The 27296-nt window shown below is 47.2% G+C and overlaps 1 protein-coding gene across 5 annotated transcripts; it reads left to right on the top strand.

Moving 5' to 3' along the window:
* The first annotated feature begins 1180 nt into the window (after positions 1 to 1180).
* Positions 1181 to 26712, top strand: ASXL1 (ASXL transcriptional regulator 1). Of its 5 annotated transcripts, none has more exons than XM_044298631.1 (12): positions 1181 to 1403; positions 11573 to 11656; positions 13106 to 13216; positions 14650 to 14761; positions 16459 to 16523; positions 17047 to 17140; positions 18354 to 18491; positions 18834 to 18994; positions 20783 to 20879; positions 21410 to 21515; positions 21905 to 22409; positions 23493 to 26712. In XM_044298631.1, exons 1-12 carry the CDS (start codon positions 1347 to 1349, stop codon positions 25182 to 25184), a joined length of 3222 nt encoding a protein of 1073 aa, XP_044154566.1. In that variant the 5' UTR covers positions 1181 to 1346; the 3' UTR covers positions 25185 to 26712. The 5 variants fall into 5 exon arrangements, with proteins under 5 accessions (XP_044154566.1, XP_044154567.1, XP_044154565.1 ...); XM_044298632.1 differs by having other exon boundaries at positions 16456 to 16523; positions 23499 to 26712; XM_044298630.1 differs by having other exon boundaries at positions 16456 to 16523.
* Positions 26713 to 27296: the final 584 nt, after the last annotated feature.

Below are 27296 nucleotides of genomic sequence, written 5' to 3'. Positions count from 1 at the left end.
AAATGTCAGCAGCAATAAAATACCACCCAATGAAAGCTCTATTAGTGAGAAGAAAAGGAGGTAAAATTAATTTGGGTGGTAAGTTGCATGACCGAGCGATAAACGGTGAAAGGAGTGTAGTGCAGAAGTGTAAAAAGTGCTCTGGTCATGAAGGGGGTTTCAGCTAGCGGGGCTGAAGTGGTTAATGGGCCAGACACTGAGTTGTAGGGCAACCAACCAGCCACACGGTGGCACTATAGAGCCAGCTACCGGATCACGGTTTCCATTCCCTTTTTCCCATCAAGATGCATTTGTTTGGACTGCAGCGGACACTCAATAGTTAAAAATCAATCTGCTGTGCAGACTGGGCCTTAGAAGACCAGAGCCTGGTTCAGACACGATCCTTGCCTGTCCACAGTCATCACCATAGTAACGACCAGGCTCCCCTCTTAAGGCCTCATGCACACGACCGTTGTGTTCCGTTCCGCAAAATGGGGTTCCGTTGTTCCGTGATCCGTTTTTGTTTCCGTGTGTCTTCCTTTATTTTTGGAGGATCACCAGACATGAAGGAAAGTAAAAAAAAGTCTAAGTCAAGTTTGCCATGCAAATAATAGAAAAAAAAACGGACGCGCGGACGACAATCTTGTGTGCCTCCGGATTTTTTCACGGACCCGTTGACTTGAATGGGTCCGCGAACCGTTTTCCGTGAAAAAAATAGAACAGGTTATATTTGTGTGACGGACAGGAACCATCAAGGACACGGGTGACGAACGGTGCATTAGCCGAGTTTTCAACGGCAGAAAGTCATGAAAAACGGAACAATGGACACGTCATGAAACAACGGTTTGTGCATGAGGCCTAACCCCAAGAAAAAAAAACTTACGGATGTAATCAGCTCTGACAGACGTCCGCAATTTCGTTCCGCATTTTGCGGAACGGAATTGCGGACCCATCATCAGTCAGAACACGACTCAACCACTGCACCTGCCAACTTGACAACACATATGACGCATTAAGGTGGGCGGGCGGGACCCAGGTTTATTCTTACAGGTCCGCCCCGTCATGTGACTTTTAGCCCCGCCCTCCAATGCGCAGTTCGGAGGTGACGTTGAGGTGGGTGTTTCCAGTCCCGCGAGAAGCGTGTTTTGCACATCAGCCAATTACTTTTCTTCTCTCCAGTTCACGTGGTTTCCTGGGGCGGGGCGGAAGTGATCTGCGCGGTGTATTGTGGGGAGTGTGGTTCCGGTGCGGAGAAGCAGCCAGGGCCGGAGCGGACTACAAGTCCCGTCATCCTACTACCGAGTGACATCTGCGGATACTAAGCCCACCCCAGAGAACCGCGCAGACCCGCCCGGCGACCGGACAACATGAGAGATAAACAGAAGCGCCGCAGAGAACGCACGTGGGCCGAGGCCGCCAAGATGGTACCGAGAGGGGCGGGGACGGGTACCGTGATCGGGGGGAGGTTATAATGAGGGAGCTCTGGCGTGACGTGTGTGGCGGAGGATCCGGGGTGGTGAGGGGCATGAAATAGGGAGGGGCGTGGGGTGGTGAGTGGGCATCTATTTTATATATATATATATATATATAGGGGAGAGAGGGGTATGTGATTGCTCATTGTGGGGGAGGGGATGTCACTGAGTACATAACATGGGTCTCTTTTACTGTTTAGTCCCAGGATCTGGTGTAGTGGGTGATGGTGGAAGACGTCTCTCCCCCACCCTGTGACCCTAGCGATATGCCACCAATATTCGCGGTGGGACAGTCCCTTTAAGGGACTTTATTTATTTTCTAAATAAAAGTAAAAGGATGGAGTGTGTCGGGATTAGAAGAAATGTAACAGAGCCCATACATTGTATTATACTCCAGAGCTGCATTCACAACTCTGCTAGTTATTGTGAACAGTTGCAATTTCTGATTACCCCCAACTTAGAAGAGCTTCTGTGGTGAAGGGGGGGACTGACATAACTTTTACCAGGGTGCAAACTGCCAAAACGCAGAATACACAGTGGATGCTGGGAGATTTGACACTGTAGAATAGTGAGTGCAGCTCTGGAGTCTAATGCATTATATAACTCAGGATCAGTACAGGATAAGTAATGTATGTACACAGTGACTCCACCAGCAGAATAGTGAGTGCAGCTCTGGAGTCTAATACATTATATAACTCAGGATCAGTAGAGGATAAGTAATGTATGTACACCGTGACTACACCAGCAGAATAGTGAGTGCAGATCTGGAGTCTAATACATTATATAACTCAGGATCAGTACAGGATAAGTAATGTATGTACACAGTGACTCCACCAGCAGAATAGTGAGTGCAGCTCTGGAGTATAATACAGGATTTAACCGGGGATCAGTACAGGATAATTTTATGTACAGTTGTAATACAAAGTGTGTGAACCCTTTGGAGTTACTTGGATTGCTGGATGTATTGCTAATGAGGCTACTTTCACACTCGCGTTTTGGTCTCCGTTTCTGAGATCTATCATGCGCTCTCACAAGCGGTCCAAAACTGATCAGTTTGCGTTCTAATGCATTCTGAATGGAAAAGGATCCGCTCAGAATGCATCAGTTCCGTCTCCATTCCGTCCAGGGCTGTGGAGTCTGAGTCAGAGGCGATTTTGGGTACCTGGCGTCTGAGTCGGCAAAAATGAACTGACTCCGACTAAATTAAAATTGGAATAATAAAAAAAAAAAGCAAGTTTAAATGTCCCAATTCACAAAAAGTTATAATTATTTACTTCTCTACTGTAATAATAAAGGCCAATGCATGCAGTGCGTCACGTTACCGCAAAAAGAACACGTTAAGTGACCATGAAGAAGCATGCTTTTCATGTGCTTCACTATATGGCACGCCACACACAGTTAAGGAGCGGCAATACTTATACTTTCCATTGTGTTGTGTTCCGCTGTTACAGGGAACGCAACGCCCATGGTTAACCTAGCCCAGGGATGGGCAAACTGCGGCTCTCCAGCTGTTGTAAAACTACAACTCCCAGTATGCCTACAGCAGGGCTTGATGGGATTTGTAGTTTTACAACAGCTGGAGAGCCGCAGTTTGCCAAGTAAATGTTTTTTGCAGGACTACACACTTGTCTAAGTGAAGGGAATGGATTCAGCTAAGGCCTCATGCACACAGCCGTTGTTTGGGTCCGCATCCAAGCTGCCATTTTGGCAATTCTGATGCGGGCCCATTCACTTCAATGGGGCTGCAAAAGATGCGGACACTACTCCGTGTGCTGTCCGCAACCATTGCTCCGTTCCGTGGCCCTGCTAAAAAAATATATCATGTCCTATTCTTGTCCGCGCTTTGAAGACAAGAATAGGCATTTTATTGAAGGCTGTCCATGCCGTTCCGCAAATTGCGGAACGTGCATGGGCGCAATCCGTGTTTTGCGGACCACGGTCGTGTGCATGCGGCCTTAGGCTATAAAAACTTGTAAACTCAGATTGTTAGCTTAAACTTTAAACATGACTATGGGATTCTACTAGGGAAATCATGTTTTACAATAGATGCCCCTTCTCCGATCCTCCCACTGCCCGATCTTCAGCAGAAGATCAGCACACAAAGGAGAAGGCAGCAGCTCCTAGCCAGTAGTTCTGTGGTAATGACATGTATGTTGCCTTTCTTTCCTTCAAGGAATGTATAAAATACAGAGGAGTCGGAGCATTTATCTACCGACTCCACAGCCCTGGTTTCGTCTCCATTCCGCTTTGGAGACTGACACCAAAACGCTGCTTGCAGCATTTTGGTGTCTGTCTGACTTTAAATGGTGTTCATGACGGATCCGCCTTGGCTATGTGGCCGATAATACAGACGGATCCGCCTTGGCTATGTGGCCGATAATACAGACGGATCCGCCTTGGCTATGTGGCCGATAATACAGACGGATCCGCCTTGGCTATGTGGCCGATAATACAGACGGATCCGCCTTGGCTATGTGGCCGATAATACAGACGGATCCGCCTTGGCTATGTGGCCGATAATACAGACGGATCCGCCTTGGCTATGTGGCCGATAATACAGACGGATCCGCCTTGGCTATGTGGCCGATAATACAGACGGATCCGCCTTGGCTATGTGGCCGATAATACAGACGGAATGGGGGAGATTCACTTTTCAAAATGCAGCCAAAAACTGGCATACATACTAGTGATGAGCGAAGCCAGCTTCCGATGCTACGCCCAAAGTCGCTTCGCTCAAAACTTCGGGTTAATGCTGTACAGAGATCTGTCTCTATACAGCATCGAAATGTATGGGCTCTGATGAGCCCAAGTTAGTTATTTGCAAAGTCGTGCGAGACTTCGTTGAATAACGTTGGTAGTTAGTTTTTAAAGTGGAAAACCACTTTAAAACTTGGAACCGAACTTGGCTTTGGTTCCGACTGGTAGCTCGTTGGAGCCGGTACATTTTAATGCTGTACGGAGACGGATTTCCGTACAGCATTTGTCCGGAGTTTTGAGTGAAGCGACTTTGGATATGGCATCCAAAGCAAGTTTTGCTCATCACTAGTACATGCCCTAAACTGCATTTAGTTAGAGAGTCATTTATTAAGACTGGTGTTTTAGACGCCGGTCGTAATAAAGCCCCTGCACTGTCGGTGGATCCGCCGGAGTTATGAGGGGGTCTAGCGCATCCAGCGCCACTTCTAAATGTAAGCCAGCGTCCTACCTTTCTTACATTTAGACCACATTCTACACCTAAAACAGACGTAGAAAACGATGAATGAGACGGGCCTGTCCCCACCCACACGAGACCCACCTTTTTAGACCTGGCGTGAGATGGGGAAAATACTGTATTTCTGGATAATGAGATGTGGCAGATGCCTGTAAATAAATTAGGCTCATCTCTGGCGGTCCGTGCTCCAGAAACTGAAGCCCCCATCAGCTGCGGGCTGGTGTACACTTCAGCTGCAACTTAGGCCACTTCCTGGCATGAGTTATAGTAAATCCGGCTGGGTGTGCGAAGCTCCGCCCTCTTATCACCACCTTAAAAATGCGAAACTATGGGGTGCGCCATATCTTGCAACCTTATTAAGCCATTGTTGTCGTTAAGACATTAGTAAATGCCCCTCAGAGGCTTTAGGGGCTAGAACCCTTGACCTAATAGAGCTCTATCAGGGTGAATAGGACCTCACACTCTCCCTGCTGTCCTGTGTGTAGTACACACAGCAGCAGGGAGCTGACCATGGCAGCCAGGGCTTCAGTAGCATCCTGGCTGCCATGGTAACCGATCGGCGCCCCGTGTTTTCACTGCTGGGGCTCTGATCGGAAGCTGCCACTGCACCCCTAATGCAAATACTGAGGGGGGGCTGTGGCCACTGTGCCAACAATGAATATAATTAACCCTTAAAACCAAATGTAGGCAGCGGGTGCCGGTTGTATCACACAGCTGGCAACCGGCCTCAATGACGGGGATCCTGCTAAGCCCCATCAATTAACCTCTTAGGTGCTGCGATTAATGCTGCCTACATTTCTATTTAGGGGTTAATTACATTCATTTGGTGGCGCAGTGACCTCCCCCACCCTCCTCAGTATTGTACTTATTGGTGGCCAGCGGAAACTTCGCAGCCCCCTCCCCTTAATCTATTCATTGGTGGCGGCTGCATCACAGTGGGGAGGGTCTAGCTCCTTCTCCACTGTGCCGATTGCGCAGCGTACTGGTGTAATGTGCGCTGGACGTTTAGAAGCAGGCAGCACTGTTAAGTGAGACTGCCCCTATGATATCACTAAAATACCGCAGTAATTAGGAAATGGCGATATCGCCGTTTCTTAATACCGTGGTATATCATGAATATCGCCCAACCCCATGTCAAACCCCTGCTGATCTGACTTTTATGGCCTATTCTGAGTTGTCCAGTTTTTTTACTTGCATGCTCTGGGTCATTGTCCTGTGGCGTCACTGAAAGTCTCCTCCGCCTGAGGTCGTGGCCTCTTACAGTCTTCTGTAAAATCGTTGTTCCTTCAGTCACAAGGCAGCCAAGCTAGGAAGCAGAAAAGCAGCCATGACGTGCGCTCCACCATGCCTCTCGGTTGAGATGAGGTTTTGGTATTGTTGTGCAGCGTTCTTTTTCCACCAGGCTTAGCGTGAAGTTCTACAAAGTTCCCCTTTTGTCTAATCTATCCAGAGAACGTCTTCTCAGAAGCTCTGTAGAACATCCAGGAAATCTCAGGGCAGCAGTTCTCTTTATTTGGACAGCAGCAGCTTCCCTCCCATTGTCCTTCCATTAACACCATTCTTGTTCTAAGGGTACTTTCACACTTGCGGCAGGACGGATCCGACAGGCTGTTCACCATGTCGGATCCGTCCTGCGGCTATTTTGCCGTGCCCGCGGACTGCCGCTCCGTCCCCATTGACTATAATGGGGATGGGGGCGGAGCCCCGGCGCAGCACGGCAGTGCGCGGAGAAAGGCCACGGACTAAAATTACTGCATGTCAGGCTTTTTAGTCCGGCGGCTTTCTCCGTGCACTGCTGTGCTGCGCCGGAGCTCCGCCCCTGTCCCCATTATAGTCAATCGGGAAGGAGCGGCGGTCCGCAGGCACGGCGTAATAGCCGCAGGACGGATCCGACATGGTGAACAGCCTGTCGGATCCGTCCTGCCGCAAGTGTGAAAGTAGCCTAACAGTGGACACATGCACACAGTGTTTGTATTCATTTATTTATTTTTTACTTTTTTGTTACACTTGGGTTCTTTCTCACCTGTCTGTGTTTCTTCAAGTGATCTTTACAGGATTCCCCCTCCAGGGGAGAGTAGTAGCAGTAGTGAGTGCAGCTCTGGAGTATAATGTAGGATTTAAGACTATAAAAATGTCCCCTCACATTGAATATACTTACCTGGCTTCCTGGTCCCCGCGCTGTTTCTCCCTGTGCGCACATGAAAACATCCAGTGTCGGAGGAAGCAGCCAATGGAAGACGGGGATGAGCCTCCCTAGCTTCACCCGCGATGCTAGAGGGGCTCACCCCCCGTCACCACCTGCCATTGGCTGCCCTTCCCCCCGACACCGGATTTTTTTCATCCACGCATGGGGAGAAGAGTCAGTGTGGGGGACCAGTAGTGGCGCAGGGAGCGGGGCCAGGCATATGGGGGACATTTTAATAGTCTTGGATAACCCCTTTAACCATTCCAAGACCCTAGGATTTTTTTATTTTATTTTTTTTCTCCTCTTTTACTCGGTCATCCTGGAGCGATAATTATTTTATGTTTACATTCCCATACGAGGACTTGCTTTTTGTGTGAAAAGTTGCATTTTATAATGACACCGTTTAATATTGCATAGTATGTAGTGGGACGCTGGAAACCATTCCAAATGGGATGAAATTACAGCAAAAAAACGCACTTCTACCATAGGTTTATAGATTGTTTTTATGGCGTTCCCTATACAATAAAACTGCCTGTTACTTTCATTCTCAGGGGCGGTACGATTACAGCAATACCACATTTGTATAGTTTTTTTGGGGGGGTTTTAATACTTGAAAAAATAAAAACTTTGAATTAAAAAAACTGATTTTTGCTTTGTATCACTTTTTATTTTATTTTTTACACACTAATATTACATCCCCTTAGAGGACTTGAACCTGCAATAGTTAGCTCACATGTCCCATAGACTGCAGTAAATTATCATTGCAGCCTATGGGACCATAAGAACTATCACTGTGGTAGCCTCTGATCCTTCAGAGGGACTGAGGCTACCACAGCGAATTAACATCTTCCCTGATCTCAGTTGGGGCAAGCCTTTTTGGGTCCTGAGGTGAACATAGCACTCCTTGGGGAAAGACTCCTCTGATCCCATTGTCACAATTGACCAAGGCATCGGAGGGGTAGAATGTGTTTAATAGTGATCACACATTAGTCCTGGGTATCTGCTGCTTTAAACTGAAACGGGTGCCATCTTTATAGACTTGGTTAATTTCAGAATCCGAAAACCCCATTAAGGGTCCATTCACACGTCTGTGGAATTGGTCCGCATCCGTTACACAAATTGCGGAATGGGTGCGGACCCATTTATTCTCTATGGGGCAGGAATGGATGTGGACAGCACACAGTGTGCTGTCCCCATCCGCATTTCCAGAGCGCGGCTCCGGACAAAAATAGAACATGTCCTATTCTTATCCGCAATTGCAGACAAGAATAGGCAGTTCTATGGGGTGCCGGCCGGGTGTATTGCGGATCCTGCAATACACTACTGACGTGCGAATGGACCCTTACACTGAAATGCAGTGAAAATATTTACAGCAAGGTACTTGCTGGAGCGGTCATATGACTGACTGATGTGACCATTAGGCCTCTTTCACACGGGCGCGATTTCCGCGCGGGTGCAATACGTGAGGTGAACGCGTTGCACCCGCACTGAATCCAGACCCATTCATTTCTATAGGGCTATGCACATGAGCGGTGATTTTCACGCATCACTTGTGCGTTGCGTGAAAATCGCAGCATGCTCTATTTTGTGCGTTTTTCGCGTCAACGCAGGCCCTATAGAAGTGAATGGGGCTGTGTAAAAATCGCGAGCAATTGTGGATGCAGTCCGATTTTCACGCACGTTTGCTAGGAGACGATCGGGATGGGGACCCGATCATTATTATTTTCCTAACATGGTTATAACGCAAAATAGTAGCATTCTTAAAAGAACGCTAAGTAAAATGTGGATTGAGGGATTAAAAAAAAATAAAAAAACTTACCTCCTCCTCTTCATCGCGTAGTTGCCGATCTCTTCTTACTTCTTTAATCATGAGCTGCCGGCTAAAGGTCCTGTGGTGACGTCACATCACACGGTCCATCACCGTGGTGGTGGACCATGTGATTGGACCATGTTATGAGCTCAGTGACGTTACCACAGGTCCTGAAGAAAGAGCAGAGATCGGCATGTTATAAGGGAAAATAATCTACACTACAACTAACCCAAACCGGAACTTCATTGAAGAAGTTCGGGTCTGGGTACCACATTCATTTTTCTCACGTGCGTGCAAAACGCATTGAACTTGCGCAGAAAAAATGGAACCACGCAGTCGCAGTCAAAACTGACTGAAATTGTGTGCTCACTCGCACGATTTCCCCGCCGCGCACCCGCATCCTATCCGGCCCCAATTCGTAACGGCCAATGTGAAAGAGGCCTTACTGCACCCGTGGGAGTCACTGCGCTTGCTGCACCCATGGCCTGCGCACTTATGAGTGATCTGGTTATGGACGGGTTACCGTACAAGTCATGCAGCCTATGCGTCTGAGCAGTCAGGAGGAGAATTTCTTCTTCTCAGACTACAGGTGACGTTGTGGCTAAGCTAATCATAACTGTGTACTAATGGAGAAGAGCTGCAGTATAAGGCCCCATGCACATGGCCGTGTGTGGGCCGTGGAACCGCGGCCTGGATCCCTCCTGAGAGCAGGAGCGCACGGCGTCACTGGTTGCTATGACGCCGTGCGCTCCCTGCTGCCGGCACAGTACAGTAATACACTGGTATAGATCATACCAGTGTACTACTGTATTGCGGCGCCTAAATCATGGGGGAATTCACTGAGCAGCTTCTCCTGATTAGACAGAAGGATTTTCAGACTCTAATAAATCTTGTGGGTATGTTGTCTACAATAAATAGCCCCTGACCTGCCATGTTGCTGACTGGGTTAGGTACCTTTCACAGTAGCGTTAAAGTTTTCCGGTATTTAGTTCCATCACAGGAGCTCAATACTGGAAAAAATGCTTCAGTTTTAACCTAATGCATGCGGAACGGATTGTTCATTATGCATCAGGATGTCTTCAGTTCAGTCCCTCTTACGGTATTTGGCCGGAGAAAATACCGCAGCATGCTGCGGTTTTTTCTCCGGACAGAATTCCGGGAACACATGCCGGAATGTATTAATGCCAGATCCAGTACCAAGTGTTCCAGACAAAAGGGATCCCGTTTCCCGGTCTGCGCATACGCAGATCTTTAGAAATGAGAGAAAAAATAAATGCCGATGACACCGGAGAGACGGATCCGGATATTTTGACGCATTTGTTTCCGGATCCGGCTGACAAATGCAATCTGTTTGTATACAGATTTCCGGATCCGGCAGGCAGTTCCGGTAGGGGTGGGCGATATGGCCTAAAATCTATATTGCAATATAATTTTAAGCATGTGCGATATGTGATTATATTCCGCAATATATTTAATATTTTTATTTATTTTACTTTTTATTTAACAACTATTAGCCTCCTTAGGGGCTAGAACCCTTGTCTTAGTCACCCTAATACAGTGATGGGCAAACTGCGGCTCTCCAGCTGTTGCAGAACTACAACTCCCAGCATGCAAAGACTGCCTACAGCAGGGCATGGTGGGAGTTGTAGTTTTGCAACAGCTGGAGAGCCACAGTTGGCCTATCACTGCCCTAATAGATCTCTTTTATGGTGAATAGGACTTCACACTCTCCCTGCTGCCCTGTGCATAGTGCACACAGCTGCAAGGAGCCGACTATGGCAGCCAGAGCTTGAGTAGCGTCCTGGCTGCCATGGTAACTGATTGGAGCCCCAGGATTACACTGCTGGGGCTCCGATTAGAAGCTGCCACCCTGGTGCCACGAGAGGGACTGTGACCACTGCGGCCCCAATGAATATAGTTAATATGCCTGAATACAAACGTAGCCTGCATGTGCCGGCCATATCCCATACCTGGCCTCTATTACTGCGCGCCATGATCTGCTGCAATTAACCCCACAGGACCTGAGGCGCGCATTAATAGAGGTCGGGTATGGGATATGGCCGGCACATGCAGGCTACGTTTGTATTCAGGCATATTAACTATATTCATTGGTGGCTGAGTGGCCACAGCCCCTCCTCCTACTCTGTTCTCATTGGTGGCGGAGTGGCCACAGTCCCTCCTCTCCTCCTCCTCTCTGTTCTCATTGGTGGTCAGCGGCAGCCGCACACAGTAGGGAGGGAGGGACTCAGGAGAACATGGTGCGTGCCGAGAGAGGGGCATGCCATGTTCTACCACGATATGGCGATATAAACGTAATCTCTATCTTTGGCCAAATTTATATAGTTTATATTGCATATCGTCTATATCGCCCACCCCTAAGTGCCGGCAACAGAACTACCTGCCGGAATCCTCTAACGCTAGTGTGAAAGTCCCCTAAGCAGTTCTGCCTTTGCAGATTTTCGGCTGTGTGCAGTTTCCGTCACACTCATCCTACAGCTGAAACGCGTGGGAGATTCAGCATTTTTCTGTTTATATTTCCAGTATTGTGTGGGTGATGCTGTAAAAAGACATCTTGATATGAGTCGGTGCAGACTTTGGGGTGTGTTGCCCCCCCCCCCCCCCCCCCCCCCCCCCCCGACACGCAGCTACAGTGGCCATCTGATGGGTGGAATTACCCCTGTAGCTTTGATGGAATGTTGTTTTACAGATTTCCGGTTTCCTGTCCTACTGCGCCCCTTCTGTCCCTGCACTAGTATCCTTCTTCTTTTAATTGGAATACGTAGTGCAGGATCGGAAGGGGCGGAGAAGAGCACAGGAAGCCTTGCTTTAGGCTCCGCCTCCACAGGCCGCTCACACTGCATGTGTTTTGCTCTCTTGTCATGTGGATCGTTGCTGACTGATCTTCCTTCCTGCAGGTTTTGGAGAATTACTCCGATGCACCGATGACCCCTAAACAGATCCTGAATGTGATTGAGGCTGAAGGGCTGAAAGAGACAAAGTAAGCTACAGGGGGCCGGAAAGTGAGGTCATGGAGGGGGTTACTCAGTTGTAATGAGTTTCTTTTGTGTCTGCTGCAGATTTTTTTTACTTTCATGATGAATCATACAATTTCAGTGATTGTTACTTTTCCCTTTTTTTGTTTCCTTTTTCTTATCGCCCATCTTTGTCCATGGATTCTGTAGGAGGTAAGCCTGTGTGATGGGGGAGGGGCAGTTATGTGGATGGTCTGAGATGTAAAGGCGGCCATACGGACACTTCTCTACCAGGGGAACAAAAGGATCAGTTTCGTTGATCCTCCTCTCCCCCAACATCATCTGTCAGGAGTTCCCCATTTATGTTAATCTGTCAGCGGAACCCACGGTTCTCGGCAAGTTTGGACGACAAAACACTAATGTGTATGAGGGCCTTTAAGATCTCATCCAGTCTTATGTCAGTATACCTCTTAATCGGTATATAGCTACAAATTCTGTAACTTTTTATCCCCTTCACGACATCTGCCGCACATGTACTGCGGATTTTGGAACTTTAAAGGTCACACAGCAGACACCCACAGCTAATAACTGCCATCGGCCATGATGCTGATTGCAGGCATTTTAACCCCTCACCGCATCTGAGTTGCAGTCCCCGAGCCTGAACGGCTTCCCCGCACTGAGGTTGGGGAAGCCGTTCATTGGTGGTGATAGACCTGGTAGTCTCCTGCCTATCACAGGTATATTCCAATGATAACTGCTGATGGCAGTGCTGCGTAAGGATGTACTGAAATTTGCTATACATTATTGTATTAAATCACAGCAGTGTATGGGAGAAGCCATCTAAAGATCAAATGGGAAAAAAAGTTTTTAAACATTTAAAAATTCATATCACCTCTCCCCCCTTCCCTGTAATATAAACAATAAAAAACTAATTTGGATAGCTGCGTCCCAAAACGACCATACTATTTAAATGTTTTTATACCATACGGTTAATGCCATAACAAAAAATAATAATTGCCATTTTGACATTTTTTTCGCATCTTCGCATCGCCAAAAAATGTAATAAACAGTGATCAAAAGGTCATACACACACCAAAATGGCCAGCCCTCACACAGCACCATAGAATTTTTTTTCCAAAGTTTTTCTTTATATTGGAGGCCGATCAATCTCCAGACCTAATGCTTCCCACCTCTGAGGGAGAGATGATGTGTTGCCGATACGGTCAGCTCGGAGAGGGTTGTTTATACTGGATACAGTTGTAGCAAACCTTCAGCTGTGGAACGTATCATGTCTATACAAGTTTTCAGTTTCTTACAGTGAACAAGAATGTTTCCATCCTCTCACAACAAGCAGGGGTGAAGACTTGGAATTCAAAGTAAAAAATTGAAAAGTGTAGAACTTCCCAATAGTGGTCGAACATGAGATAAACCAGAACTGCCTGCACAACCACCATCTAACACTTCTTCTTGCTTCACAGCGGGTCCTCCCCTTTGGCGTGTCTGAACGCCATGTTACATTCCAACTCCAGGACACGAGAAGCCATGTTTTACAAGCTCCCGGGCCGCATCAGCCTCTTCACTATGAAGGTTAGTGAGGTCACTAGTGGTTATAAGGATGGATTTACTACTTAACAGGACCTGCTAGATGCCAGATAATGCGATATTCTGGATTTCTAAACTGCGGGGAAATAGTTTCTGGTTTGTTTTTGGAGCTTTGTTTTTTGTTTCAGAGAGCTGATTTTCTGATACAGAGCTCCAAATCCCTGCATTAAAATACACAAGTGTGCCTTTGGTCACCACTAGAGGGAGCTCCATGAATGTATACCTCTAGAGTTTGGCAGAAATTGTATAAGGGTGAAGGTACACGACCGTATGAAAGGATCCGCATCCGTTCCGCAAAGGACCCATTAATTTCAATGGGACCGCAAAAGATGCGGACAGACACCGCGTGCTGTCCGCATCCGTTGTTTCGTTCCGTGGCCCCGCCAAAAATATACAGCATGTCCTATTCTTGTCCGCAACCGCCGGCCATGTGCCGATCGAAAACGCTTACGGTCGTGTGAATGTAGCCTAAATCTGTACGCAGTGAGCTCCCCCTGTTGATAGTTAGACTCTGTAACCTGTAACTACCTCTGTGAATTGGTTAAAGGGGTTGCTCCATTACAGCAACTTATCCCCTGTCTGCAGTGTCTGATCAGTGGGAGTTCGACCTCTTGGAACGGCGGACATGCATCCATTCAACTCTGTGGGATTGTCAGATATAGCAGAGTACAAGTGCCCGGCTTTTTCCGACAACCCCATAGTTGAATGGAGCAGCAGTGCACGTGTGATTGTCTGCTGCTTCACCAATACAGGGGAACACGAGCCTCCATTCTAGTGATCGGCAGGGACCTCTGCTGACCAGACACTTATCCACTCTCCTGTGTACAGGGGGTAAGATGTGGTACCGGACAACCCCTTTCAAGGCATTAGGAGGTCTGTATTTGAATAAAGGAGCTGTGACTCCTAGGTTAGGCCCCATTCACACGTCCGCAATTTAGTTCCGCATTTTGCAGAACGGAATTGCGGACCCATTCATTTCTATGGGGTCGCACGATGTGCAGCCCGGATACGGAATTGCGGACCCGCACTTCCAGGTCCGCAATTCCGTTCCCGAAAAAATAAATAAATAGAACCTGTCCTAGTCTTATCGGCAATTGCGGACAAGAATAGGCATATTCTAATAGTGTCGTCAATGTGCGGTCTGCAAAATGCGGAACTCGCGTTGCCGGGGTCCGCAAAACACGCTACGGACGTGTTAATGGAGCATTACTGTTGTGGTTACTGTTAAATGAGTAAGAACGGGACTGGTAAGCATATGGTTGATGTGACCCAGAGCCTTAGTTTGCTTGGCTGGGTTTTGGTACAGTTGCACCAGCTTCACCCCTCTTATCTCTCATGAAGCTGCTCCTGGTTTAGTTTTGTGGAGTCGTTTCCATGTGTTTGTGCAGTCTTTCACGCGTCTGTGTATTGTCCGGCAGAAGAACGCAGTGCAGTGGTCTCGTGTGGTGTCGCTGCCTGACGATGGAGACGCAGAGGACACCGCAGATGAGGAGGGAAGCCAGTGGACCGAGGACAGCTCAGTGCCTGCAGGTGAGACCGACGGCAGGAGATGGCACCATGATGTCTCTCAGCTGTAGGCTTCTCTGCTTATTAGCCACATGTGAGAATAGAACCGACGACCCCTCTGAGTATCTGACACTCCGTCTTCTAGTGATTGGGGCGATGTTAAAGGGGCCATAGGCCTTCCAATAAATAAACCGTATTTCTGGTTTGCATCATTTTCCAGTGCAGCCTGCGGGTAAGGGGGCCTTCACATTTGGAGTAAAAATATCTGCAGTGGTCGCTCCACAAGTGAAGTTGCCGCTGCAGGTTTCGGTGCAGAATTACATATATCAATGAAGTCTATTAAAATTCCATATACAAAATCTGAAACGCATGGAAAACCTTGAAGGTCATCTGTCGGTAGATTTGCATGTGCGCTTGGCAGCTGTAAGCATCTGTGTTGGTCCCATGTTCATTTGTGCCCGCACTGCTCAGAAAAATATTTTTAATACGTCCAAATGAGGCTCTAGGAGCAACGGGGGCGTTGCCGTTACACCTGAAGGCTCTGCTCTCTCTGCAACTGTTGCTCCCTCTGCACTTTAATTATCAGGATCAGGCAGAGTAAAGTGATCATACCCGGCCCTGTCAATTATAGTGCCGAAGGTGCGACATAGAGAGCAGAGCCTCCAGGTGTAATGGTAACGCCTCCGTCGCTCCTAGGGGCTCATTTGCGTTTTTCTCAGTAATACAGGCACGTATGAACATTGGACCAACACAGATGCCTTCAGCTGCCAAGCGCACATGTAACAGGTCAGCCAGTGTCATAGGTACAAATCTGCTGACAGATGGACTTTAAACTCCATGTGGAAATTTTAAAGTTGTAGATTTTCCTCCCTTTCCATAGGAACACATGGTCTACATTTCTACAGCGGATTTTTCAGCTACGGACAATATACGAAGGCTCTGTAATGAGTGTTACCATGTGTCCCTGCGTATATGGAAACATACAAACCTTTGCCTCCCCTACATATTTTATTTCATATATACACTATATGACATGGGTGCCTTCATTCTTTACATTGCAGGCTGCATTCAGAGCTGGAAAACTGGCAGTATTAAATGTAATCCTATATAATAAAATCCCTCCGTGCCTGCGATGTGTCTGTGCGTGTGTGCTGAAGTTAAATGCGCGATGCAGCAATTTAAATGCGCATGCGTGCCGGCCAATAGGATCGCAGTGCACCACACAGCCGTCCAGATCTCCCACAGGCGCCGCCATTACAGTCCTGTCAGACACAGATGCTGCTGCCAGCTGTATTGTCCACCAGTCAGTGTCAGTCGTCTCAGCCATCACGCAGTGCTACCATTCACAGTGCCAGCAGTCTCAGCACCACCAGTCAGTGCCAACCGTCTCAGCAATTAGCTGCAGTCAACAGTCTCGGGCACAGCCTCAGTCTCGGCACCACCAGTCACGGTGCCCGGCGCCACCAGTCATGGTGCCATAGATATAGAGATATCTCAAAAATAGCATAGAGTGTAAACGGCACCGCATGTCCAAAGAGAATTGGGTGCCAGCGGATGTTGAAGCGATCCAATCTCCAAAAAATGAATATTCCACGGCAAAAATTATAATAAATGTGATATATATATAATATATAATTTTTTTTTTTTTTTTTTTTTTTATTCACCAAAGCATCGTTTTGGTCCACCCTTATGGATTTTTCCTTCTTTTTGTGTCACAGCAGAAACGTCAAGCAGTGCGTCCTGTTCTCAAGAGTCACATGTCCGAGAAACCAGGTCCCTAGTACAGGTCAGTATTCGATTCTTCTTAAAGTGAACCTGTCGCAATGAACACAGTGTCTGAGCTGATGGCAGCACATTATAGAGCAGGAGGAGCTGAGCAGATTGATATATAGGTTTGTGGGAACAGATTCAGTAAAACTTGTATCTCATTCTTTTAAATTCCTGCTCATTCAGGGCTTTGACGTCCAGGAGGCGGTCCGATCAGTGATTGACAACCTTCCCTCTAGGACAGTGCATACAGATACAGCTGTCAATCACTGATAGGACCGCCTCCTGGACTTCAAAGCCCTGAATGAGCAGGAATTTAAAAGAATGAGATACAAGTTTTACTGAATCTGTTCCCACAAACCTATAGATCAATCTGCTCAGCTCCTCCTGCTCTATAGCATGCTGCTGGAAGATTACACTGCATGGGACAGGTTCCCTTTAAAGAAATTGTACATTGTCATGAAATACTGCCCCATAGGTAACAATACCAGCAGAGTGTGAAGTGTTTGGGTACATGTCTTGCATGATCTTTGTGTTTTTAGATGAATAAGCAGAAGAGAAGAAGTGGGGTGCTGCTGCCTCGGGTTGTCCTTACACCTCTTAAAGTAAACGGGGCTCATCTGCCCTCCACTTCAGGTGAGGAGTTGTTGCCTTGGACATTCACACAATGGGACTGATCTACTTATCCCGTAGACAATGTAGACTTAGGCAGTCAAATTTGACGTATCTTTGAAGGAAACCTGTCACCAGGATTTTGCGCATAGAGCTGGGGACATGGGCTGCTAGATGGCCGCTAGCACATCCGCAATACCCAGGTCCCATAGCTCTCTGCGCTTTTATTGTGTTAAAGAACAGTTTTGATTGATATGCAAATGACCTGATATGTGTCCTGTATCCGGAGATGAGTCAAGCGGAAAGGAGCCCAGCACCGCCCCGCGTCCTCCAAATCTCCTCCTTGCTGGCTGACGTCACAGAGCTGGAGTGCCAAAATCTCGCAATGCGCGAGCTAGCGCATGCGCAGTGTCGGCATCATGTTCATTCCCTGTACTGGCATCAGCACAGGGAACGAACTACGCATGCGCTAGCTCGCGCATCGCGAGATTTCGGCGCTCCAGCTCTGTGACGTCGGGGAGCAAGGAGGAGATTCGGAGGACGCGGGGCGGTGCTGGGCTCCTTTCCGCTTGACTCATCTCTGGATACAGGACTCATATCAGGTCATTTGCATATCAATCAAAACTGTTCTTTAACACAATAAAAGCGCAGAGAGCTATGGGACCTGGGTACTGCAAATGTGCTAGCGGCCATCTAGCAGCCCATGTCCCCAGCTCTGTGCGCAAAATCCTGGTGACAGGTTTCCTTTAATCACCCCGGCTGATAGATTTGGTGCATGATTATAGCTCTTGGCTAACTCCACCTATTGGATGTTTTATTTTGTGGCATAATTTTGGCACGCGTAGCTGCAAGGCAATGTGGATTATTCATTTTGATTCTTATGTTTCATGAATAGGTCTAAAACTTGATGTAACATCTGCCAGGAATGTGCCAAATTGACTAAATTTATGACAAAATCTAGATGCAATCACATTAGTAAGTGTGGGCCAATAGGCTTCTGGTAATCAGTGTGCCATTAGCCCCCCCCCCCCCCCCCCCCCCCCCCCTAGTGGTGGCTGGTAGAATTTTCTAATGTAATGGTCTGTACAGGGGGTTTGGCGCTCTGGATCAGAAAGTTTGCTGGAGTATAAAACGTAAAGGAATTTTGCCATATTGCCTGTCAAAGAGCAGTTCTGCAGGACGTTCTTCATGTAGCGTAACTGCTGGGTTCACCAGTTCACTGTGATTTTGGCTCCAGGTTTGTCAGTTCGCCGCGTAGAAAGTGAATCTTCCAGTAACAGTGCTTTGAGGGGCAGCCTAGCTTTTCACAGACGATCAGCCTTAAGCGGCAACTCCACCCATCATCTGAGAAGCCTAAAGAACATCTCTGCTCCAGGTTCGTCCAATATGTTCCACCAATCTGACGTGAAACCATACACAGTAATGTACACAGATTGTCATTGCTCACACCAGTCCCTGGCCCATTGGGGCTCACAATCAAAATACTGAATTTGACCTATCTGTATGATTTTGGCATGCGGGAGGAAACCGGAGAACCTGCAAATAGTAGGAGGCCAATCTCCATGTAGATGTTCAAACCCAGCACTGCAAGGCAATGATGCAAAGCTAATATTTCTCACATTTTGCCATTTCAGACAGGATTGTAGGCGCTGGGTACAGGTGGAAACAAACCTCCTACCAAAATGTATTGGGTCCGTGAACTGTTTTCTTTTTATAGGACAAGTGAGGAAGAAGGAGGAGGAGATCGACTTTGAGACTCCTGGTTCCATCCTAGTGAACACTAATCTTCGCGCCCTGATAAATGTGCGGATGTTCAATGCTCTCCCGGCGCACCTCCAGCAGCAGCTTCTACTACTCCTCCCAGACGTGGACAGACAGGTACGATACAGAGCAGATGAGGGGCGATAAATGTGAAGTTAAATGGAATTTTAATCCCTCACCGTTTTCAACATCCCTCCTTGTTGTCAGTGAATGGGAACCTTTATTAAAGGGATTCGGTCACCAGGATTATCCATATAGAGCCAATTACATGTTATTGAAGGTCTCCTACAGCATGTCAGAAATATATTGTCTGTCTATAGTCTGTAAATTAGGACTGCTGTAGTTTTGCAGAAAAAACAAATTTATATGTATGCAAATGAACTGTGAAAGTGCCCAAGGGCGGTTCTACCAGCTTAAAGGGGTTGTCCCACGAAAAATATTCTACCGTTTTTAAACCAGTCCCTGGATCTGAATACTTTTGTAATTGCATGTAATAAAAAAAATTGGCATAACCACTGAGTTATTCAATGAAATGTATCTGTATAGCGCCACCTGCTGTTTTTTTTTTGTATTTCTTTGTCCTGCTTACTGAGAACGCCGCACATGCTCAGTTTCATCCTTCAACTGTCGTCTGAGCTGTGATAGGGAGAGCATGGACACGCCTCCTGAGCTGTGATAGGGAGAGCATGGACACACCCCCTGAGCTGCAGCAGAAAAGACACTCCCCTGAGCTGTCAGCTTGATATAAATCTAGCAGAGCAATGAATGGGGAGATCTCTGGATCCATGTTAGAAAGAGGTTGCCATGTAGTAGGTTATGTTTTATTTTTTTATTTTATTTTTGATACATTACTCATGGGATAACCCCTTTAATTGACTGGTGCATGTACAGTTCTTTATATGAGGCTGATGCCAGCACATGAATGGGAGACGGCACGAGTGCTCAGGTAACGAGTAAACGCTCTTGTGTGAGATTACAGTGCAGCATCGGAATGACGTCTGAGGAGCTAGGAGGGGACTTGAGGACGAGGGGAGGTGCTGGGCTCCACTGACTGGTAGGACTGCCATTTGGGCTCTTTTCACAGTTAATTTGCATACATATAAAAGTTTTTTTTTTCTGCAAAACTACATCAGTCCTGCTTTACACACTGGTATATATCTGACATGCTATAGGATAGTGTTCCTCAACTCCAGTCCTCAAGGCCCACCTACCGGTCACTATTTGAGAATATCCCTCAGAATGACTACCTGTGGTAAGTCCTGATGCACTGACACTAATTATATCACCTGCTCAATACTAAGGAAATCCTGAAAACATGACTGGCAGGTGGGCCCTGAGGACCGGAGTTGAGTAACCCTGCTGTAGGAAACCTCCAATAACATGTAATTGGCTCTATGGGGATAATTCTGATGACAGAATCCCTTGTAATTACTTTCAGAAGCGGAATTACCTCCTGACCTAATACTTCTCACGGTCGAGGGCTTATTACAGTCTAGACCAGTGGTGTGGAGACCCTATGGCATGGGTGCCAGAGGTGGCACTCGGAGCTCTCTCTCTGGGCACCCACTCCCTGGATAAGGTCTATGGTGTACCAATATGGCTTAGACTTTTCCTGCCATTCATCAGTGCAGAGCGCGCTATGGACAGCACAGGCAGCGCACTGAATGTAGTAAGGCCATTATAGCTAAATGATAAAGTACATGGAAGATATACTTTACTGGACTGTAGTATTCAGGGTAAATTGTCGTGTTGGCATAAATAAATGGGTTGCAGTTGGGGCACTTGGTTTCTAAAAGGTTCCCCACCACTGGTCTAGACCATCCTATGACTAATATTTTGTAACTGTCCTAATGCAATGTAACAAATTATCAGAACAGGTGCAGGATTTACCATTTTTGTCTGTAGGTCAGCCCAGATGGACAGTTGCGGATGAGTGGGAGCGCCCTGAATAATGAGTTTTTTGCTCACGCGTGTCAGAGGTGGAGGGAGAGGCTGGCAGAAGGTAGGCGCTTGTCGCATCAAATTTATCTATTTGTTTTTGTTGGGAGCCCCTTAAAGGCGTCAGCCCATCTCATACATTGGTGGCATATTGTTAGGATTATGCCCCCCAATGTCCGAGTTGTGGGTTCCACCTCTGGGACAGACACATCTCTAGAACAGAGCCTGCTAAGTGAAGGGTCGAGTATGTGTGGTCGCCCTCCATTAATTTTTATAGGAGTGCCGAAAATAGACGAGTAGCGAGCTCAGCTATTTCCAGAAGATATAAATTAATGGGAGGCAAACTGCGCAAACGCAGCCTCCGCTCCATTCATTTCTATGAGGCTGATGGAAATAGCTGAGCAAGCGCTTGGCTATTTTCAGCAGTCCCATAGAAATGAATAGAGGGTGGCCATGTATGTTTACTTTTGCAAACTCTTTTCTAGAGAGAGTTGCAGTTCCAACCTCATCAGACTTTGGGGTCATATCCTTGCAATATGCCCCCAATGTTTAAAATAGGCAAACACCTTTAAGTAACTGTTACATCTTCTGCAGGTGAATTCACTCCTGAGGCTCAGCAGCGGATGAGACAGGAGATGGGAAAGGAGAAGAAAGTTGAAGACTGGAAAGAGAAGTTCTTTGAAGATTTCTATGGACAGAAGTAAGAAGCTTTTGTTTCTTTTTTGAGTTCTGGTACAGTCTGGACTGCACCACTGCCCCCCATAGTGCTGCATGCTTGGCATTTGGGCTATCTTCAGACCCAGCCGTCCATTGGGGGTTAGCACCATTGTGACATCACAGCCTTGTTACAACTAACTGTCTGGAGCCACCTGAGACATGTGTCCATGAATGGCAACACCTGTGAATAAGGTTATCACTGCCCCACCTCCCTGAATATAATAGTATAGTTACATTGTGATCATGTGTTGATTAGTTTGCACCCACCTTATATTACTAAAGCCGCTATTCCTAATAAATTAGTTCTGACAACCAGCCTGTTTCTGAGGTTGTCACCATCCCATTGATGTTGTGTCTTGTTCTAATTTCCAGGCTCGGGTATTTGGAGGAGCCAGGATCTGATCTGGAAGATAAGTCTTATGAAACACCTTGCCTACAGCAAGAGAAGCCGAGAACAAATCTAGAACCTGCTCAGAAACAGGAGGTGGTTCCTGATGTTCACATCAGAACTCGGAGGAGTCTTTACAGGAACACTAAAAAGATCCAACGTAACCTTCCAGGCACTGCTGAAGTCAAAGTTACCACCTCTCCTCCCCTTCCTCTGGAGACAACGGAGTCTGATCCTTCAGCTGTGGAGAGCAGATTGTCCAAAAGAGATGACCTCAGCCTCCCCTCCACCTCCGAGAGAGTGCCCGAACTTCATCCCGAGATTACATCGGAGCAGAAGAGGAAGACCACCGAGCCAGAAATCTCCAGCCCCTCCCTCGAAAAGAAGCCACGGATGGAACAGCGTCAGTCCTTTCGTAACACAATTCAGAGTGTTCACCCCGAAAAGCCACAGCCCACCAAAGAAGAACCAAAAGTCCCACCAATCCGGGTACGAGATAAAATGTTCAATATGATTGTTTATATATACAGCTGCAATAACATAATCTTTTTTTGAATGAAGTGATAAGGACCATGCTGGTATAACCTAGACATCTCCTGTATATAATTATATATGTACAGCTGGTATAAGTTATACATCTTTTTATATACTGATATAGACCATGCTGGTATAACCTGTGTATCTTCTGTATATAATTATATATGTACAGTAGAGTTGTTGCAATACCAAATTTTTGATTCGGTTTCGATACCATAAAGTATACTGCACCTGAGGGGTTAACTACCGCTGATCGCAGCTCCATCACTGCTCCATATGCTAATTACTATCTGAGCGATGGGGAGGAGACATCAGCTTCTCTAGTGGGCTTTCCTTCTCCCTGGCTGTAGCGCTGTCCAATCGCAGCGCAGGGTGAAGGAACGCCCACTAGAGAAGCTGATGTCTCTTCCCCATCGCTCCAATAGTAATTAGCATATGGGGCACTGCGGGCAAACGGAGCGGCGCCCAGGAATAATGGTAAGTGCTGGGACGTCGCTGGGCGCCGCTCTGTGTAGGAAAAGTCGTATCATTGGTGGCGCAGTGCGCGCCCGCCCCTCTCTCTGTTCATTGGTGGCAGCAGCACAGGGGGGAGGGAGGGAGAGAGAGACTGCTTCCTTCTCCCCTGTGCTGCTGAGAAAACATGAGCGCGCTGACAGCAGCACGCTCATGTTCAGAGATACTAGACTGCGCAGCCCAGTATAAAAAAAAAAAAAGGAAAGCCCGGTATCTTATCAATACCCAATCGATACTTTTGTCCTGGTATCGAAATTTCGATACCCGCAACAACCCTAATGTACAGCTGGTATAAGTTGCACATCTTGTATATAGTGATATGGGCCATGCTGATATAACCTGGTTATCTCCTGTATATAGTTATATATGTACAGCTGGTATAATATCACTGTATGCAAGTTGCTCCTCTCTTGCTATTGTCTAACATCTGTTATACCATTCTCAGCATCCTGAGCTGTACAACTTTTATAATTGTTTAGAATATGAATTAAATTTATTAATTACAGGTATTTTTCTCCCCAGATACAGCTTTCTCGGATCAAACCTCCCTGGGTGGTTAAAGGTTTGCCAGCTTACCAGATCTTCCACCGGATCATCCCAAACCCTGATCCCACTGGGTGCTGGCCTTCTCCCTGCTCGCCTTCTGACAGTCAGACCAGTGACCATCACTCCCAGACCTCCAATGGTGAAGGCCGAGGCAGCGGTAACCACTGCCACCACACAAGCAAAAGAAGAAGCCGGTCCAGAGGCTCCAGAAGAAGAACCAGAAAGAGAAGACATGGAGAGAAACCAGCAAATCGCTGCAGAACACAATTACTGCAGGCCGTTGCCATGATGGCGGAGAAACAAGAAGTCCCACGGGTCAAAATCAGCTTGGTGTCAAGTGATGCAGGCAATGTTCATAATGACCATGGCACGAATGACTCACTTACCAAAGAATGGCACCTCGATAAGGTGAGTGTCCTAGAGGACAGCTCCCAGAATGGCGATAAGGAAGTTCCTATGGCAGACAAAGAGGAGGAGAATATATGTATGAGCCAGTGTAGTGATGAGAGGATGTTTGCATCCTCTATGGATGGCACCACAGGACAGTCCTTTGAGGGTACGCCATGTGTTCTGGGTGACGTCTCCAATACCTTTCAGAACAGACTCAAGCAGGTCTCGTTATGTTCAACCGAAAAGGATTCTTCTGAAAATAAAACTGATGCAGCACCAGCGGACAGCACCGAGCACCATGTACTACCTACATCCTCTCTAGTGCAGCCACACTCACTGGACACAGCTAAAACCTTACCCACAGGACAGTTGCCCGTGCATGTTTATGACCCCTCAACACCCAACACCACATTGGACTTTGCTAGTGACCCATGCTGTAACGGCCACCCTCATGACAATGTTCCTTGTCCCTTGGTCAACAGCTCACTGGAGCCAAATAAGTCTGACCTACCCTATGGTGCTATACAGGCAGGGTCCTTGGAGCAGACATTAGTGCCTGCTGCTGAGAACGTTGCTTTTGATTGTTTTAAGGGAAACCTGGCAGTTCCTTTGCCTGTTAATGTTGTCCCCTGCACAGCTAATGTGTTTAAAGAGGATGAACTTCCTGAACCTGAAGCCACGGTTGGAAATTTTTCAGCAGGTACAAATGATGGACAAGAAAGGTTGTACATGCACTCCATTTTGTCACCTGCGAATCTGGAGGCAGGAAAGCATGGTAGCCCTGGCCCCACCACTGAGCCATCATCCAGCCCTCACCCCTTTAAGGAGATGTCCCAGGGTTGCCAGGACAGCTGTGGAGACCATAAACATTCGCTGTATAACTCGGCTGGGTTTGCTGGTAAAGTCCCCTTATTATTGGGTATGCCCTTCATCCAGTTCCCAAAGGAAGTGGGGGTCCGTGTTGAGCTGCCTGTAGACCTAGCCTTGTCTCCCCGAAATAAGATGGACACCTTCCTGGAGATGTTGTCGCAGGATGTGGCCGCCTACCATTACTCCGCAGGGTTGCGTCTCTCCTCAATGCCTGGGGACTGTGAGGTTACGGGCAGTGCCTCACTCTCTGTGGAAGTCTTCTCGGGAGACGGAGGGAAGGAGCAAGTTTCACTGAGGTGTTCGTGCAGCTTCAAAGCCATGGCCATGTGTGAGGGTTGCGGGGCCTTCTGTCACATCGACTGCATAGGACCTTCCAAACTGTGTGTTTCGTGCCTTGTCATAAGATAATACACTGACAGCTCTAGGGGCAGTCTTCTAGTTTAGCAAGATTTCGTAAACCAGTGACCCTTTCATCCGGTAGTGGGGCTACAACTTCCTTGCATGTCCTGACAGTATGTGGCCATGCTGAGGGTTGTAGTCCCTCCACCTTCCTGGGAAGGAGAGTGGGTTGGTGAACCCTGGTTTTTAGTGTCTGTATTTTTCCTAATGTTCAGAGCAACGAGATGTTAATATTGTATTATGCTTTATTTTGTTAGAAATTGAAAGAAAAAAAAACTGCTGATGAATATTATTCAGCTGTTATTGTGATACAGGCCCTATTGAAGGGGTAGTAATGGTCATGAGGGGGTGCTGTGAGGTCAACAGTCTTGGTGTTTTGGGGGTAGCTCGGTTTATAGCCAGTCCCCCACTAAACCCATAAGATTACAATTTAAGTTCACTGCATAGTACATTTCACAGCTTTCTGATATACCTTTAATTCATTTTCAAGCCCTTCTTGCGGTCTATACTCTCATAGCTTGTTACTGTTGGATCCAATCTAGACACGTCTCTAGGAGCTAAACAGCCTGGACTCTACCCGCCCTCATCCACTTTATCAGCCCAGAAGTCCAGGCTGTTGAGCTCCTAAAGTGGATGAGGGCGGGTAGAGTCCAGGCTGTTTAGCTCACCGAGGATTGTCTAGACTGGAGGAAGTGGGTCTCTAGCCTTGCGCTGTAAGGAATAATGTTCCTGCAACTGATAACAAGCAGAGATCTTGGAAATGGTGGAGAATCGAAACGCAAGGTCTGTTGCAAAGTTACAGAAACTTTCAGTATGAGAGGCGGTAATGACATGTACAATTCTGCAGCCCGACAGTTAATCGAGGAACAGCCGGAGATTCCTTCATTCAGAACTCGGGGCAAAGTTTTTCTTTAACTTGTATCTGACTGTTTTACAGTGTTTGAGGCAAGCACTACGTCTACTGTGCAGTATAAAAGTGCATACAGCAGCGCGACTTTTAACCCTTCTAATCAATATAATAGTAAATTATTCTAGGAAGTAAAATCTGATGGAACAGAAGGCTACATCATATATTTACTTGGCTAGTTTTTACCGAACATTTCACTTCACTTGCGTGTACAGCAGGGGCCGGTGGATGCTATGGCTGAGCGTTCACTGTACTGGTGCCCATTGTGTTTTTACCATTTGTACATTACTGCCCCTTCAAGCCTAGCTCGCTCATGGAGGATAGAGGTGAGTCTGTGGGGTCAGGGGGGTTCCCCTGCCTTCGATTTGGTATGGGCTGCATGGCAGGGCTATGGTCAGTGTTCTGGGGTGGGTTGGAGGGAGGGGGGGGGGGGTGTTGAGGGGGGTAATTGGGTCGTCCATCTTTTGTATGCATGGACAATATATCTGGAAGCAGGCAGCACTGTGTGACACATGAACAGGTTGTATATACAGGAGGAGATTGGGCTTCTGCGTTCCAGTGTTTTATCCCTGTACTGATTATTATGGTGTACACATTTCTGGCCTATAATATAAATGTATATTCTGTATAGACGGCTGTGTGTGGCTTATTTACTGTGCTGCTTATTCTCCTTTATGAAAACTTGAGATGGGGATGGGGCTTTAATATCCAAGAACACACAAGTTGCAGACTGTGAATAAAGCTTTCAGAAGTATGAATAGACAGGCCATTGGTCTGCCGTACTGCTGTCCCTCAATAAGGAACTGGGTACCAGGCACCTCCACTCTCAGGACCTCTGGGGTCCTGGTGATCAGACCTCATGGTGTGTAAATGTAAAGGGTATGCTGGTTTTGAGAGTGGAGGCGGACTAGAACCCACCACATTTTGGTTTAATCACTAGAGTAACTAAGGCCCCTTAGGGTGTGTGAAGTGAACACATAGCACCTGCACTGAATCCTGCCCTATTCATTTCAATGGGTGTGTGCACATGTGTGTTTTATTTTTTTTCTTCCCCCCCCCCCCCTCCCCCCCATGCATCATTTCTCCATTGAGTAAGAATTGCACCATGTTCTAGATCAGGGATGTCAAACTCGTGGCCCTCCAGCTGTTGCAAAACTACAACTCCCATCATGCCTGGGCATACTACAGCTATCAGGGAATGATGGGAGTTGTAG

Source organism: Bufo gargarizans, chromosome 6 (assembly GCF_014858855.1).
Source record: "Bufo gargarizans isolate SCDJY-AF-19 chromosome 6, ASM1485885v1, whole genome shotgun sequence".
In the NCBI taxonomy this organism is placed as follows: Eukaryota; Metazoa; Chordata; class Amphibia; order Anura; family Bufonidae; genus Bufo; species Bufo gargarizans.
Note: the sequence above shows the minus strand (reverse complement) of the source record. Positions and strands in the feature narration are given on the sequence as shown.